This window comes from Ambystoma mexicanum, chromosome 2q (assembly GCF_040938575.1).
Source record: "Ambystoma mexicanum isolate Mex_15411 chromosome 2q, UKY_AmexF1_1, whole genome shotgun sequence".
Lineage (NCBI taxonomy): Eukaryota > Metazoa > Chordata > Amphibia > Caudata > Ambystomatidae > Ambystoma > Ambystoma mexicanum.
Window position 1 is genome coordinate 1146551535 of NC_090924.1, and position 16950 is coordinate 1146568484.

The 16950-nt window shown below is 44.1% G+C and overlaps 1 protein-coding gene across 3 annotated transcripts in view; it reads left to right on the top strand.

Moving 5' to 3' along the window:
* COL28A1 (collagen type XXVIII alpha 1 chain) overlaps window positions 1-16950 on the top strand; it is a 1696952-nt gene that overhangs the window by 167368 nt on the left and 1512634 nt on the right. For all 3 annotated transcript variants that reach the window (XM_069648530.1, XM_069648529.1, XM_069648528.1), the window contains exons 6-7: window positions 9234-9287; window positions 13015-13056. In XM_069648530.1, the coding sequence (XP_069504631.1) occupies window positions 9234-9287; window positions 13015-13056 (96 nt within the window). The remainder of the gene's footprint in view (window positions 1-9233; window positions 9288-13014; window positions 13057-16950) is intronic.

Below are 16950 nucleotides of genomic sequence, written 5' to 3' on the forward strand. Positions count from 1 at the left end.
ATTCGCAATACACATGGCCCTTCTGTTGTATACCTTGCCAGTAGATATTAGCACTATTGAGGACCACCTGATGTTTCGAAAATGGTTGGGGACACAGATTTTTCCAATAGTATAGAAAGCATGGCGTAATCCTTAGATTTGGAAATCTGACCAATAGCTCATGCGTAACACACTCGTCTCAGGAAGGGGACTGTGCCCTTACATGAGTTTGAAACTCTGAGTAGGCTGACTCATCGCTTGATTCTTCCAAGGTTGATAAATTGAGTAGCACACATGTGTATTTAATGGCACTGATATTGAGGTGCTTAGAAGCAGATTTCCATAAATCGCTCTCTAAGCCACCATATAATTATTATTACTTCATGACCCATCAGTGCCAAAATACATTCTCGAAAATAAAAGGTACACATTAAAAGGATGAATTTTAAATTGAAATTAATTTTTATTAAAGGTAAGGATGTTACACTGTTGAGCAGAGACTCACAGAAACTAATATTTGACCCAGACACTATTTTGAACTAGACCCTGTTCTTTACTGCACACGATTAAAGATACTTAATCATTTCACTGTTCAAGATTATCACTTCACACCCAAATTATCACAACACTTACATCCTCCCTTCCCGTGCATAACCATGGCCACCTAATAGGGCTGACATGCATCCATGCATTCTTCCCCCACTGCCCCCATCCCACCTTTTGTTTGTAGCACTTATTTCCTGGTTTTCCATCCTCTTGTCTTCCGCCTGATCATTTTGTTTTCTACAGCAGACTAAGGTTTGGCCTAATGGATAATCCAATGAAAGTTAAAAAAAAAAAAAGCAATAGGCCTTAACGATTGGATTGAAACAAGAAAACGATTTGTGAATATGAAATGTTTTGAGAACTTTAAAGTCACTGATAAACCATCGGGATATTTACTGCATTATCTTAAAAGGTTTCCCAATCCAATACGGAGGGCAACATTCCTAAGATTTCGAATGAATTTGTACATCAATCGTGACCTTTTGAGAGTGAGGAACAAGGGCCCATTGACTGATAGTAGATGCAATTTGTGTGACGAGAATATCAGACAAAATGTGAAACATCTTCTAGTGTCATGCACTGGCACAAACCAACAAAGGATAGTCCATTTGTCTTGCTTTATTCATAACATCGACTGGCTAAATTCAGAGGAATTTTGGAACCGACTTTCAGAGGGACATGAGACATTCGTGTCTCTGGAAGTCCTAAGATTCCTGAAGTTAATTGAACCTCATAAAAAACTAAGGGGACATAATAAAAATGTGTTATATCTTTTCTGAACTGAAGGATGAAAGGTTTTTGTAAAATTTTAGCTTGGATATATCGTTTTTCTTTTATTTCTTTTTGAATCTTTTGTGGGGGTTTTTTCTTTAATTAAGGAAGTAATGGCTGATTCTTTTGATAAATTGTATACCAATTGTTTTTAGTCACAAATGAATTGTTCATAATTCTTGTATTTCTATTGTGAAACGTCAAATTATGACTAAATCACAAATAAAAAACTAATGTTTGCCCACCCCTGCTGGGGGCACAGTGCACCACTCCAAGGACAAGCCCAGGTGATCCGAAAATACTACAGTGGTGATTTTGGGTGGTGCAAAAGCCAATGAGCATAACATAACATTACATCATTTCAAGAGAAGCATCTTCATGATTAACACCCAGGAAGTGACATAATGGCACCTCTGTGACAATCGGGAAGCTAGGAAAGCTGGTTTTACCTTATGGTATTGCCTCCTGAGAAGCGGGAGGCCCCCATCTTTCCTCTTGAGCTGAAAGCCTTTGCTCCTCTAAAACCTCCTTCCCCCGCCCTTCAAAACTTCCACCTCCTTTACCATCCCAAACCAGGCTCCACTTACATGCTGCCTCCTCACCAATTGCTGGTTCTGGAAACAACCACTGTCCCACCCATTTCCCCCTACGGCAATGGATGCCATGAAAAGGGAGAAGGGGCTATATGTAGTTCCATTCGCCCAACACTAATGGTGGCCATTTTTCTGTAGGTTATTTTTAGTTGTGAAATGCTAAATGTGCCGTTTCACAGCTTTAAAAGAATTGCTATTAGCACCTGAGCGGTCAGGCATTACCGGTCAGCTAATGGCACTGGGGGCCATGTTAAGGCACTCACTTTTTTCGGGCCTGTAACTCGGGCACCGGGCCATTAACCTGACCGTTTAGGCCTGCCCACCTTATGGTTATTACTTAAATAAACACCATTCAAATACACTCGTTATGGGGTCTTCATAAAGTGCCAACCTCTGGAACCACGGGAACCACATAGAAACATTGGCTTTTTAGAGAATATGGTGTTAGGAGTCATATGCACGACTTGAGGGACGTTTGTAGCTGACAGCAATACAGTGAGACACTGTATTAAAAATGAATTAAGATCCATTTGATTACATTGACACACGGTCTAAAAATTCTTAAGAAAGAGATGAGGGCTTCGTCCCATTTTCTTGAAGCTCAGTCTGGACATCTGGACAGAAGCTAGAAATGTTCCTATGTCTGCAATGTGCTTTCCATCGCAGCTTAAATCAAAGTAAATCTGGATAAAACACATGAATAATTCCCAAGGAGCCACGCAGCAAAAATATACAATCTGTTAAATAATTCAAATCCTGAGCTCCAATAAACCATTTTTTGACCTGGAACTGGAAACAACTACTTATAAATCATGCTGGCAGTAGTCAATGCAAGTGAATCATAATCGAAAGTGGGTGTTCTCTCCCTTGCCCTGGAACATATGGCGAGCATATGCTTGAATGCTCTCTCTGGCCCTGGGGACCGATGGAAAAAAGTTCTTTGTCAAAGTACAGAGAGCAATCGAGAAGAACTAAGAGCAAGCACCCCTGTAGTTTCCCCTGGAAGGGAAACAAAATCAGTATTGCCAAAGTAACAGAAATGCTGGTGCAGTTAATAGGAACTGTCTTAAATACAGACTGTATCCAGTCTGGAATTATTACCCCAAAGAACTGTCAACAGTACAATCTAATTGTCTGGAAAATAAAAGATTTCTTGCAAATTAGTGATTATTGCAAACTTTAAACTACATTAGAGTTATGTGTTTCACTGGGAACATTAAGGGTGCTCCAAGGTTCCAGAAAGTGTTCGATTACTGACATCAGGCATTGCCGATCGGCAACAAGTAACCATCACTGACCATCAATCTACAATGTCCATAAGAATTCTCTTTCCATCACCTTGTGGGTATCTGTGTTTATTATCCAGTGCTTAACCGAAGGCGCTTCAAGTCACCAAAATGCCAGGGATAGCAGAGGTGACATCAGGTCCCCGATGACATGTCAGGATGTGGCATCACCTGACCTTTGACCCTGATAACATCGCCAGGAGCAATGCCACAAATGTAAAAAAAAAATACCTATGAAATAACACACGGCAAATGGCACTGGAGGGGGGGGGAGTTATATTTCCGTTGTCAATCATATATTCACTACAGTGCAACCGCAATATGTAATGTGTGCAGTCATGATACATCAGGGACACACACTAGCAGAACCTTCACAGGCAAGGAACATTGCTTTCTAATGCCAGTACGGTCTCATATGGGCAGTTACTGTAATCTTATATATGTTAAAGCCACCACCAATCCCAGGTGTAGCCATAATAAGACAAACAGTGCCTTGCATGCCAGGCACTACTATTACAAGCTCAATGCAGCCTCATATGCCCAAGCAGCGCCATCTCATGCTCCTCGGATAAAACTCATATGCTATGATTAGCCATCACACACAAACTACAGCACCACAAGCTCAAGTGCTCTCCACATGCCAAGTGCAGACAGAATCGCCCAAGTGCTATCACCTCATGACCAGATTCATGACTTAGCGTGTTGGTTCTTTTACAGGGAAAACTGAACCGAGCCTTTGCTAGGTGAGCTCATTTTCAGAATTTAAGAGAAATTAGGTCCTACCAGGTAAAATTATTTGCTCAAGATCTCACATGTTGATTAAGTGTAGTAGCCGGGTTTTGTGCTCAAAGAACCCCAATGTACCCAGACGACAACTCCTACCGTTCCATCATTAGTTGTACACCAACACACAAGGGTTTCTGAATTGTGTTCTTTCGCTACCCAATACAGTTGTTTGTGTCTAATAATACTGACACGTGAAGCATCAAACCATATTCTAAATCAATCTGTAAATAGGACAAAAATCATGATCGAAACCAGTTGGGTAAAACAAATGCATGATTTATTATGATGGTTTGCACGGTATACAGTGTTTATAACGAAATCAAAATAACGACAAGCTTTTTCAGTGAAACCTAAATAACGAAAACAATTGTCAAGTATATATGGGGGTGGGGGTAAGGGATTAAAACGGGTGGGGGGATTTGGGGGCTACAGTTAAAAACAGCAAGCACTTAGTTCACTTAGCTATCTCCATCCCTTTCTATATAATTTCCAAAATGAGGAAACGCCCAGTGAAGTGACATCCCACCACACCATAATAATTCTGGCAAGCACTATCGTTTCACCATGTTTAGCTTTGTTAAGTCAAAGGGCAAAGCACACACTCTTTCAGCAATTCCTTGTGGAGGTGGTGGCTTCCACTGTACAAGCAGCCATACATATATAAGGGGTGATAGGATCAAACATAAGTCGAAACCAGTGTGATATACGCAGTCAACAGTGGTTTTCTTTTCATGGAGCAATAAATCACTCTTTCATTATGAGGGCTTGCAGGCCCGAGGTCATGGACGCGGTGCTGGGGGTGTCAAGGAGAATGTCTGGGCTAGCAGATGGTACCCCCATATACCACTAAATGCCGTCCATGCTTAAGAGTGTCCAAGGAAAGGCCAGCATTTAGTATCATGTGCTTTTTGTGTCCTAGGACACGTATCATACAGTAACAATAGACACAAAAGCATGATCACTACCCAGCGTGTACTTAACTTATCAGTGCTCATGACCGTTCAGTGTCCAGAGAATTAATCAACATTATTGTATGGCCTTATTTAAAGAATGCAGTAAAAAAGTGCAGATGTGTTATTTCCCTAAAACAGAGGCGTTGCCTAGGGGTCGGGGGGCTGGACGGGGGATAGCCCTGGGGCTTTTGGTTGTAGCCCAGCTAGAAGCTCAGTGTCTACAACCAAAAGGCTAGCTAGCCCTGAGTCCTGACAGTCCCAACCTTATCATAGCTTCAGATCTTTTCCAGACCTTGCAACACTGCTGGCCTGAAACATTCACCAGTACCAGAAATAAATGCATCAGCTTGCAGTGCCATAGGCACTGACTGTTAGTAAGCACCCAGTCATAAGTGTTCTGTCACTGTCACCATTAGTATTCTAATATATTTAGTGTTCAGTGATAATCAATATTCACAGACCATCAGTATGACCTTATCACATTTGTGTGACTCTTGTTTTCAGTGCTCATCACTATGAACTCCCAGTGGCCCGTCAATTTTAGTGAATGTCATCATTATATATCTATCTCCATTAGTAACCCTTGGCAGACAGTGACTGCCTGCATTCCATGGGCACCGGTATTTAGGCAATTTCAGTACTTAGCGTCTAACAGTGGTAAGGTCTCGAGAAATCAGCAGCCACTGGAGTTTAGTGTAGTTCATTTCCAGTGACTATCATTTATGGGAGTACCGAATAGTTAATTTACTATTTGGCCGAATACCGAATAGTTTATCCAGCTATTGGGCCAGAGCCAAATAGTGAGCCAAATCGTTTTTTATTTCAGGAAAACATGTTCTAGAACATAATAAACAACATTTCACTGAATAAAATGAGGCAATCTATTGCATGAGTATTCATGTTTATTCATTGGACATATATATCTCTATAAGCTTATTAAAAAGATACAAAGAAATAAAAAAACAGATCTGAAAGAAGCCCAAGTTCACTTTACTTATAAGGCGCAGGCACCAGGGAGCAAACTATTTTAATTAGACTATTCTGGTAGGCTTTAATTACAAGCAGCAAGCAGTTGACTCTCTTCTTCACGTCTGAAAACACACACTTAGGGAATTCTGTGATAATTAGCTGTCTACTGCCCCCCACCCTGCCAATGACTTGACTCTGGCATGCAAGTACTAACGCCCCCTGGCTTCTCCAATATTGGAGCAAAGCCGTTTGTCACAGATACAGGCTTGGAGTGGGCAATAGGGCAATGCCCGAACCAAAAATGCAAAATGCTAGCATGCGCATGTTTTTTTGGGTTAAAGTGGGCCACTTTTTTAACCAATGTGGCCAGATTGATGATTTACTCCAGTATGATGCTAGTAATTATGGCTATCGTTGCTGAATAAATATTCATTAATTTGCACAATTTGCATCACATTTTATCAAAATCCTCCATGCACTATTTAAAAAGTCAAAAGGAATGAATTGCCATTCGCACCGAATTGTGCGAATGGCACAATTCGCACAATTGTGAGCCTCTTTTTCATCAGTGCCCGAGACAATGTTTAGCCTCAGTCCGACCAGATCAAATATGTGGGAGGGGAGCAGAGTAGAGCAACGGTTACATTGCCAGGGTACAGAATGCCCCAGAGGCCTCACCATTTGTTGGAGGGGAGTGAGGGGGGCTTTTGTATTTTTGAGCCCGTCAGGGAGCAAAGTCCCCCGGCAGCCTGGTGTGGCTGTTAGGGAGTGGCCCCTTTGATGCAGACATGTTGGGCCACCAGTGGAAAGCCAGTGGCCCTGTTGAAACAGTGGGGGGTTCATTTTGATGAATGGTGAGGTTGCCAGGGTGCAGAACACCCCAGTGGCCTCACCGTGTGTTGGAGGAGGGTGGGGGGGACTTTCTGTATTTTTGTGTCCGCCAGGGGGCAAAGCCCCCAGCAGTCTTGTGTGGCTGGGGGCCGCTCCCAGACAGTGGAGCAGCCCCCTTGATGTAGTCATGTTGGGCCACAGGTGCAAAGCCAGTAGCCCCTGTTGAAATGGAGGGTGGAAAGTTTGAGGAATGGTGAGGCCGCCGAAATGCAGAACACTGTTGCGGCCTCATCATGTTTCAGAGGGGAATGGGGGGAACTTTGTATTTTTGAGGCCGCCGGGGAGCAAACTCCCCCAGTGGCCTCATGTGGCTGGGGGCAGCTCCCGGACAGTGGAGCTGCCCCCTTGATGCATATATTTTGGCTCCAGATGAAACAGGGGGAGACGGGAATGTGGCTTACCTCGGGAGAGCTGGGTCCTATTTCAAACAGGCATGGGCGGCTTCATTTGTGGTCAGGCTGCAGCAGCCAATAAGCAAACAGCTTATTTGGCTTCTGCAGCCTACAGCCTCTGCTACACTTTCTGTGATTGGCTGTTATCTACCTAACAGGGAGAAGACACCTAGTCATAGAAAGTGGACTTTGGCTTTCAGTCACTACTGCAGAAAGTATTCATCCAAAGCCAAATTGCTGTTTTTCAGCTGAAATGCATCCAAATAGTGACTCAAAACCAAAGTTCAATACACCCCTACTATCAATGTTGACCTTTGTAAGCTTGCAGCATCCTAAGATGGCTACTAGGTGGTTCTGTGCTGTCTGTTTCTCATTAGCTGAAATGCCCTATTCTGCTCTCGTATTGCAGGTAGAGGCACTTTTTTTCTTGCTTTTATTTAAACCAGCCATAATATTAATGGTGTTACACACAATAATAACAGAACAATGCAATTGAAAAGAAATACATTAGTAGTTGGGTGGGTTATCTTTCATCAAGAGTTTCAGTTGACAGATGGTCCCGCCCCTTTTCCATGCTCCAGAACCTCAATAAATTTGATTGCACCCCAATAATTCTAATGCTCCCCAAAATGTTTTATATAAAGTTGATATACATTCATGAGACCCTCGTGGTAGGGCATAGAAATGTATAAGCCCCCAATACATTTAATTGATTCCCAATCATTTTTATATAAAGTGTATACACTTTTTATATACATTTTATAGAGATGTATCTGAACCCTATTAAGTGGTATATACATTTGATAAGAACTTGAATCAATTTAATCGCACCCCAAATTTTGGATATAATTTTTATATAATTGTTCTTAATGTTATATAAATTTGATAAGAACCCCACTAATGTTTTATATCAATTTGATAAGAACCCCCGACAGTTTGAAGGGGGCTAGGTGTTAAATAGGGAAGGGTCTGACAACACAGATATATAGCTGTTAATGTAGGCCTCGAAACACGTGCGCTCTTCAGACTTTTCTGGGCTATCCAGTTTGTTGTCAAGGAAACTGTAATTATGAACAGCTACAGTTCCGGCAAGGGGAAAACAGCCCCTGGCTGTTCCAGCGATTCCAATGATAGTTATACACTTTACTATCTCATGTGAGGATGCAACAGTCTTGGTGCAATGGAGGACTCTGAGGATTTGATGGCGGATCGTGAAGCTGTGGAGCTCAGTGAGAACATGGCTACACTTTCGGTCAGTAGTGAGCCGCTGCTCATCGCTGCTGTCATGGGTTGGTCTGTTGGAGATTTTATTCAAAACATTCAGGCAGATACATCCATAGTAACAACTAACACAACTAATTTGGAAATGGCTACCTGGGGTGATGACGCAGCTCTGGAGCAGCCCCTCAGGGGAAGAGCCTGTTCGATCATGTTCATGCAAAATGGAGCCTGAAGACAATGGCTATGAGTCCATGTTCATGCAGGTTTGGTGACAGAGAGGGACCCCAACCCTTGGGCCTTTGGGAAAAACGACGGGTCATTGAGCCTGCAAATGAAATCAAACAAAGAGTAAATGATCTTCACAGAACCAAACTTGGCCGAGTTGGTTTGCTCTTTTAAGTAAAAAAAAAAAAAAAACAACAGTACTTTGACACTAACTGTTAACTGCGACAAAGCAGAAAATCTGAAATTGTATTTCTGTGCTTATTACCTTTTAGTTGTTCTGATTGCATTGCAATGAATTATTATCCTGATGAATAACGTTGTTGACAAAATTGTGGTTATTTATAAAATAAATAAAGTGGTAAAAAAAAAGAAAATCCGAAATTGTGGCGTTTAAAGACAAAACATGTTTCAAAGCAGCTCTGTTTTGTCTCGTCACAACTTTTCAGAGGAATGACGCCCTTCTGACTTCTGTCGATTCGTCCTTTAGGTGAGATTTTCAACCTGGCCAGCTGGATCATTTGAAATTCATTGTATATTTTTGTGATACCCTATTGTGTCTCACGTACCTATTGCGCAGTGCTAAACGTATGTCAGTAATTAATGATATATGTTTTTTTTTAGGGTCGGCAAGGTGCCCCAGGTGACCAAGGGGAGCCCGGGCCAAAAGGAGAAATGGTACGTTTCATCACAGTCGTCTATTTATACAATATGTGGCATTTAAAGTTTAGAACAGTGTCAGTTTGACAATTATAGAACATGATGTCATCATAAATGATACACAATGCATCACCTGACAGAAGTGTATGTTGAAAGGTTGTCTAAGGAAGGTGCGTGTCTGTGTTTACTGATGATGGATGCTGATGGCACGCTGATTTTGCACCACGCCCTATCATCTTTGGTGTCTGCTAGGAGCAGTGTTAACTTGTGCCATTGCCAGTGAGTGACATCGCTTGCACATAAAGCGGAGCTTAAGTATTTTTCCTACTAAGTTAAATCGTGCTGTGTAGGCCCCAGCAGAGAGGGCTCGTCATTGCGATATTTCAGTCCCATCTGTTAACGGACCCCAGGACAACTCACGAAACCTTAAAGCAGGGGGGTTAGACGGCAGCTGCTTCCCGCCTCGAGATGTATATTCCCACGGGAAATACTGCAGGGACAACTCCAACCTTAGTGTTCTGATCCCAACTCGTTCCCTTACATTCCCCCTTCCTTGCCTTAACTTTCCCCTTACCTTTTTGTTTTCCTTCCTCCGCTCATTCCCACATTGTGCCTCCTTTTCCTCCTGTCTTTCTCCCCTCTCTCTTTCCTTCCCCGTTGCTTACTTGTTTCTCCCCTTCACCCCTTCTTTTCTCACTGCCTTCTACACTTACCGTTCTCATCTCACTGATCTCTTTCACCATCCCCTCACTCCTTCCTTTCTCTTTCCTCTCTTCCCTATCTCCTTAATTCATTTAGTTCCCCGTCACTTCTTCCTCAACACCCATGTTCCGTCCTTTCTCCCACACTCTTATTTCTTCCTCATCTCACTCACACCACCATTTCACCCTCTCGTCACTTCTTCCTTTCTTCCTCCCCTGACTCAGTCTCCCTTCATCGCGGACTTCTTCCTTCCTCCTACACTTCTTCCTATCTCCCGCCCTTGTCCACCCTCGTCAGTCCCTTAGTCTTCCGTTCCCCCCTCCTAACTCTTTCCTTTCTCCCTCTCCTCACTCTTTCTTTCTTCCTCTCCTCAGCCCTTCCTTTCTCAATCCTTCCTTTCTCTCTATCCTCACTTCACCATTTCCCCCTCTCCCCTTTCCTTCCTTTCTCCCTCTCCTCTCGCCTTTCTTTCTCCCTTTCCTCAATCGTTCCTTTCTCCCTCTCACTCTTCCCTTCTCCTTCTCCTTGCTCTTTCCTTTTCCTCTCCCGCTCCTTCTTTCTCCCTCTCATCATTCCTTCCTTTGCCCACCCCTACTTCTTCCTTTCCCTCACTTTACTTTCTCCGTTTCCTCACACCTTCCTTTTCCTCTCTCCCTCTCCTCACTCCTTCCTTTCTCTTTCTCCTAACTCCTTCCTCTCTCCCTCTCCTTACTCCTTCCTTTCTCGCTCCCCTCACGGCTTCCTTTCTCCTTCACTTTTCGTTTCTGCCTCTCCTTGCACCCTCCGCTCTACCTATCCCCACTCTTCCCTTTCTCCCTCTTCTCACTCCTTCCTTTCTTCCTCTCCTCACTCCTTCCTTTCTCCCTCTTCCCATTCCTTCCTTTCTCCCTATACTCACTCCTCCCTTTCTCCCTCTTTACACTCCTTCCTTTCTCCCTCTTCCCACTCCTTCCTTTCTCCCTCTCCTCCCTCCGTCCATTCTCCACCCCACTCACTCCTCCCTTCCTCCCTCTCCTCACTCCTCCATCTCCTTTCCTTCTTTTTTCCCTCCCCACTGCTTCCTTTTCTCTCACTCGTACGTTCTGTTTCCTCACGCCTTCCTTTCCCCTTCTCCTCACTCCTTCCTTTCTCCCTCTCCTCATGCCTCTCTTCCTCTCCTCACTCCTTCCTTTCTCCCTCCCCTGACTGCTGCCTTTCTCTCTCACTTTTCCTTTCTCTCTCTCCTGGCCCCTTCCGTTCTCCCTCTCCTCACTCTTCCCTTCTCCCTCTCCTCAGTCCTCCCTTTCTCTCTCACCCCACTCCTTCCTTTCTCCCTCCCCTCACTCTTCTTTTCCCCGTCTCCTACCTTTCACCTTCCTCTGCTCCTTCCTTTTCCGTCACGAATATTTTCTCCCTTTCCTGACTCCTTCCTTTTCCTCTCTCCTCACTCTTCCCTTCTCCCTCTCCACACCCATTCCTTTCTCTCCTCACTCGTCCTTTCTCTCTCTCGTCCCTTTCTCCCTCCCCTCGCTCCTTCCTTTCTCCCATTCTCTTCCTTTCTCCCTCTCTGCACTCTTTCTTTCTCCCTGTGCTCTTTCTTCCATGACCCTCCCCACACGTCTTCCCCTTTCTCTCACTCCTTCCTGTTTCATATTTGAATCACAGCTAAATGTACATTGCACCTTTGACAATGTATTTCTTTCTTAAATTTCAGCTCACCAAATATACATCGCATACATTTCCAAGCTACAAAAGAACACGTGCCAATTGTGAACTGTAATATTAAGTATTGCGAGCCGCAATTACTTGTACACACTTCAAAGGTGCAAGTTAGGAATACGAGCTCTTAACTCGTAAGCAAATGTTATTTGCGACACAATATCAGTGGCGGGATGTTCTTGCTGCATGGTGGTTGTTGTTAGAACACGTAGGGCTACCATGCAGTTCCCACTTTCCTCGGAAATGTTTCTTTGGGTTGCAGAGGGCCAGTGTGAAACCCGTGTATTGCTTCATCAGTGTTATTCGGCTCCGAAACTGTGGGCTTTTTTTTAACCATTGTCATCCGCTATCTTTATTCTGGTCGTTGTCATATCTGTCTGCGGATGCGCAGAGTTGTACTAGCTTGGGAAATGGACCTATGCCATGTCGAGTAGCCTGGAAAAAGGGTATGGTCACTGTTGGGCCATTTTTGTTTTTGGTGGATAATTAATACCCAATTAAGTCATATATAAGAGACTCAGCCTCCGAACTGTTCCCTGGTTCACCAAAGGGCAGCAGTGGGCAAACGATCAAGGCTCAGCTCTGCGGGGGGGGGGGGGCAGTGTGGGGTGGAGGGAGCGCATAAAGCGCCGAGCAATACAGGAAAGAGATATATCAATCATGTCCAGTCAGGTCTTTTTTCAAAGTGGCGCTCATAAATAAATCTAGCAATACACTCACGAAATAGCGAAGAAGAGTGAACATGGGCAGTGACATGTAAACTGCCTGTGCAAGACTTCTCCGCCTTCAAGACGTTTGGATATGATTGGGTCAAATGTAGAATCTTCAAGCTTTCAGTTGCAAAGCAGGTTCGGTTGTAACTCTCACTCACCCAATCAGTCTCCAGCCTTGCTTAAGATTTGAAAGAAGGTGCAAATCAAGGGCAACTGCACTCAAGTTCCCAAAGACGACGTTACCGTACCCAATTGCCATGCCATTCACCTGCATAGCTGAGGACATTATGTAGGTCAGGCCTGTTTCTCAAAATTGTAGTTAGCACACAGTGTTTAAAAATATGATACATGTTGTGATTTTATGGTGAGACGACCGTCTGGCAAGTCCACTTTCATTTGTTATACTTATGCCATTTATTTTATTTAAACATTTGAGATGTGACTAAGAGGTAAATTGGTTGAAAAGACACGTTTTTGACATATGCTATGCCCCTAGGCGTTACATTTTGTTGCAGTTAGTGCTATATGCTCCACTCCTACTGTATGGTTGTATGCAGGGCCTGTCTGTCTAAGCTGATATACTGTGTGGGAGAACTGTACATTGCATGACCGAGGTCTGTCTGTTTTAAAAGGGTGACGCTGTGAACGGGGAGCCAGGAGAAAAGGGTGCAGAGGTATGTACAGTGCACGGCACACTTCTTTATTACCATTCATTGAATCATTTAGTGAAATTCATTTTAGTTGCACATAATAGTGTTCTGAATTCACATCATGTAAATGATAGGCTCGTGCCACGAGCTACTTTTCACTCTTTCCTGCTGTAAATAACATGTTTCCATGTTCTTATTCAGTGGCATATGTGAATATAGCACGTACAAATAGGCTAACAGTGGGCATCATGACGAGCCTGGCCGTACGGAAATAAGGGTGCCGGTAGCAACGTCCCGGCACATTTTCCCGACCGCCAGACTACGAGTATGCCTGCGGGGGCCGTTACTCCCGTTAGTTCTGTCCAGCCGGGGGCACCGGCCCCTTCAGGCATGGCTTTTACGGAAGCACCAGCACCGTTAGCAACAGTGCCGGTGCTTCTGTGTCCCCTTTCTGCCACCTGATATCCCGGGCCGCCAGTGGCATCGGGATATCACGAGGTGGAACAGTGTTACGAGTTCAGTGGCAACCCACCAAACTCGTAATGAGGCCCAGTGTCTTTATTACGAAGACACTGGGCCTTTATAGTTTTGCTTCCCAGCTCAGCTATTTGGGTGGTTGTCTTATATTTTCAAAGTAATTTGGTAGAGGTTTGGCCACTTAGAAGCAAATTCTTGCTGTATTGGTTATTATGACCTATGACCTTTATAAAAACACTAGCCATTCACGGTGTGACATACGCCGTTTTAGCATATCTTAAAGGTCAATATCGGTCAGTAATTCATGGGCTCACTTTCGTCTCCCTTCTTAAATATCAGAATTACCACTGATCGCTTCCATGCCTTCATGGAAGGTCCCTGTGACTTTTTTATGGTCATTGAAAGGATACACCTATAGGAAACTGTCTTCTTTTGAATTTGAAAGTCATATTTGTATCAACTGGAATGAGAGGTATGCGCGGTATAAGAACAGTATCTATGTTTAATTCATCTATTACACAGGCCTCTATGATGTGTTTTTGTAGACGCCTAATTGTCAACCTTGTTCCATTGCAGAGTGTCCATTGCAGAGTCCCTGTGAGGGCATAACATTGCGCAGTAGCAAAATTACAGCACATAATTACAGCACCTGCTTTCAGTTTTAGCTTGTGCGGAGGCATTTGTCCTACAGCGTTTCACTCTTTAGAGACTGAAACGTTGAGCCGGCAATTAACTGTTCATTCACACTGGAACCGCCGTGCCCTGTGTGAAGAGAAGTTGTGTTGGAAAGAAGTAACTTGAAATGATACCTAAAGTTTGCACACTGGTGCAGTTTGCCATTTAGACAGCAGAGGGTAGCCTAACACTGATGAATTGCATCAGCTGAGTGCGGAAACATACCTAAGCATTTTATATAGAGAGATATTACCGAGTTTATATTGCACAGCATCATTGGCTAACTCACACAAGTATTCTTAATCCAGGGTTAATCCACAAACATTGGACCCTACATAAACATTGCATGATCTCCACTGTGCAGACGTGCATTTGCACCGCCCAATGCACAAGTCCTAGAGGGTTGTGCTGCATACTGTATTTATGCTCTGCATGCCCTCTTGTTAATATGTCCCCAACTTTAATGGTGCTTCGACAAATGGGATTACACATTTGAACCATAGGTTGTTTGGCGCTTTATAATTTAAATAAATAAATACATACGTTTGATCGCCCTCCACTCTTGTTAAATTACAGTTAATGCAGTACAACACAAAGTACTGTCTTTGCTTTGTGTGATATATTGTTATACCAATGGCTCACTGCTCCCATGACGACCATGGGACCCATTGCCCAGCAACACTTTTCTATTGCACCTTGATTTTGATGTGGAGCAACACAGCGGAAAAAGTTGTAAAACCAGCACATCTTCCCTGTACATGCGATGCTAATTTGCCGTCAGGTCGTGGAGAATATTGCTATAGTGGTGCATGTGATGTGGAGCTGGTGCCACTGCTATAGGGGTTTTGCTAGCTTGGTGAGGCATCGTGGACTCTACTGCAGGGTTAATGCATTCTTTGGAGGTGAGGAGTGCTGAGTGGCAGACCTTGTGTGTGCTGTGGGGTGTCACTATGACAGGGGTGCATTAAGAGGAGGGAGACACTGCTGCAGAAATTATGTATGCTGTGGTATGAGGATTGACTCCTGCAGGGATTGTGTGCTTTAGGTGAGGGACCCTGACCTACGGGGGCACTGTAGTGACAGGTGTTCTTATTTTCAGTAATGCCCCAGAGGCAGGAACTGGTATTGCTATAATAAGTGAGATTCACACTGGATGCTTATTAACTGGGAATCCTGCCCTCACTATCATTTGACCTTGCGGAATTGTGTCTCTGGAACCCCTTGAAGCAAGGTACATTTCAGGCGACTGTCACCTCCCTTCCTATGCCATTACTATTGTCACCTGACATTTGATGACTGCCTGAGAACTTGGTTTGTATGTCATTCAAACTTTCCTGCAGGACATCTCTCTGACCCCCACTTCTGCGTAACCCTGGCATGCCCCACAGCACTCATCTGTCTGATGTGTGGTTGCCTCTCCCATCTCAGTGTCTGCTAGAGCACATGTGGGTTCTGCTAGAATGGGGCCAGATAATGCTTGGCAAAGCAACAGAGTCACACGTGCACAACCTATGAAACATGTAGGGTTGTGCAGCACTCTCTTAGGAACTGTTATAACTCCAGGTCTATGTCTTTTGCTAGCCTGCTGTCTCTTTGATGGGTTGTCATAAAGCATTCCACCCCTGCGTTGCCTTGCAGCCATTTTGGGGCTGTGCGGTGGTGTTGAACATCCAGAGTCTCATTAGATATGAGAGCATTCATCGCCATGATATGGATGACCATTGTGTTTTCTTATCTCCAGGGAAAGACCGCAAGGGGCAATGACTTTTCCAGTTTCGGCAACCTGACCACCACAGCTGTGGAGGCCACTACCTTCACCTTCGAGTACTCTGAAAAATCAACCAATGTTATCCGCAGATCAGTGCTATTTGGAAGGCTGCAGAAGTCTGCAACTACTTTTTCTCAAGGCTCCCGGATGAGATTTGGTTTCAAAATTGGTGCAGTCATGTGTTTGCTGGCCAGCTTCGTTACTTGAGGGTGTAGGAGTGACAAACCACCCCAGTCCCCACATATGCAGTGGCCTTGCGGGAGGTCCTATTGTCATCCCCTTGCTGGCGTTCTACGTGATCCTAGACCAAGTCAAACAATTTATCATGTAGAGGTGGGATCGTATACAACAAAGGCAGAGCATTCATGAACACCTACCTCTGAATGTGTGATATCCCGCCTCTACGGGGGCACACACGAACTAACAACAATGACACCCACCCTGGTTAACATCACAGCATATTCTGCCTTTTATTTAAGCATCCTGTTACCTCGTTAACTCTGGGCAAGTGATCAGCCATAGCCCCGCATGGGCTGGCCGGCACGTGCAGCCTTTGGTACGAAGTTACACCCCCCCAAAAATAACAATGTTCTACCACATTTCTTCTATCCATCTCCTCAGCCGTTTTATGATCCTGTCGGGTCGTCCTTCAGTTCTTGGGTGTTTTTCTCCCTGTTCTCCTTCTTGATTGCTGTTGTCCTCATTTCCTGATTCTTCATGCCTCTCTTTCACATACTCACTTCCCTCTTATTCTGTGTGTCCTTCTTCATTTTCCTAAAGAAGGAGACATTCTGCGTTATTCTTTTGTCTGCACTTGTAGCAGTGACCATGGTTCCCTTTTTGCTTGTCATGATCAGTGGTAGCGGGTCAAACAGCGATATGCCTTCATGAGTGATGGTTTGTTTTACTAGAACACTTTCTCCTACTTGAATGTCTGACACTTGGGCTCTGCCATTGTGGTACGCGCACACCATCATCTTCTCTTTTGCTTCTCCATC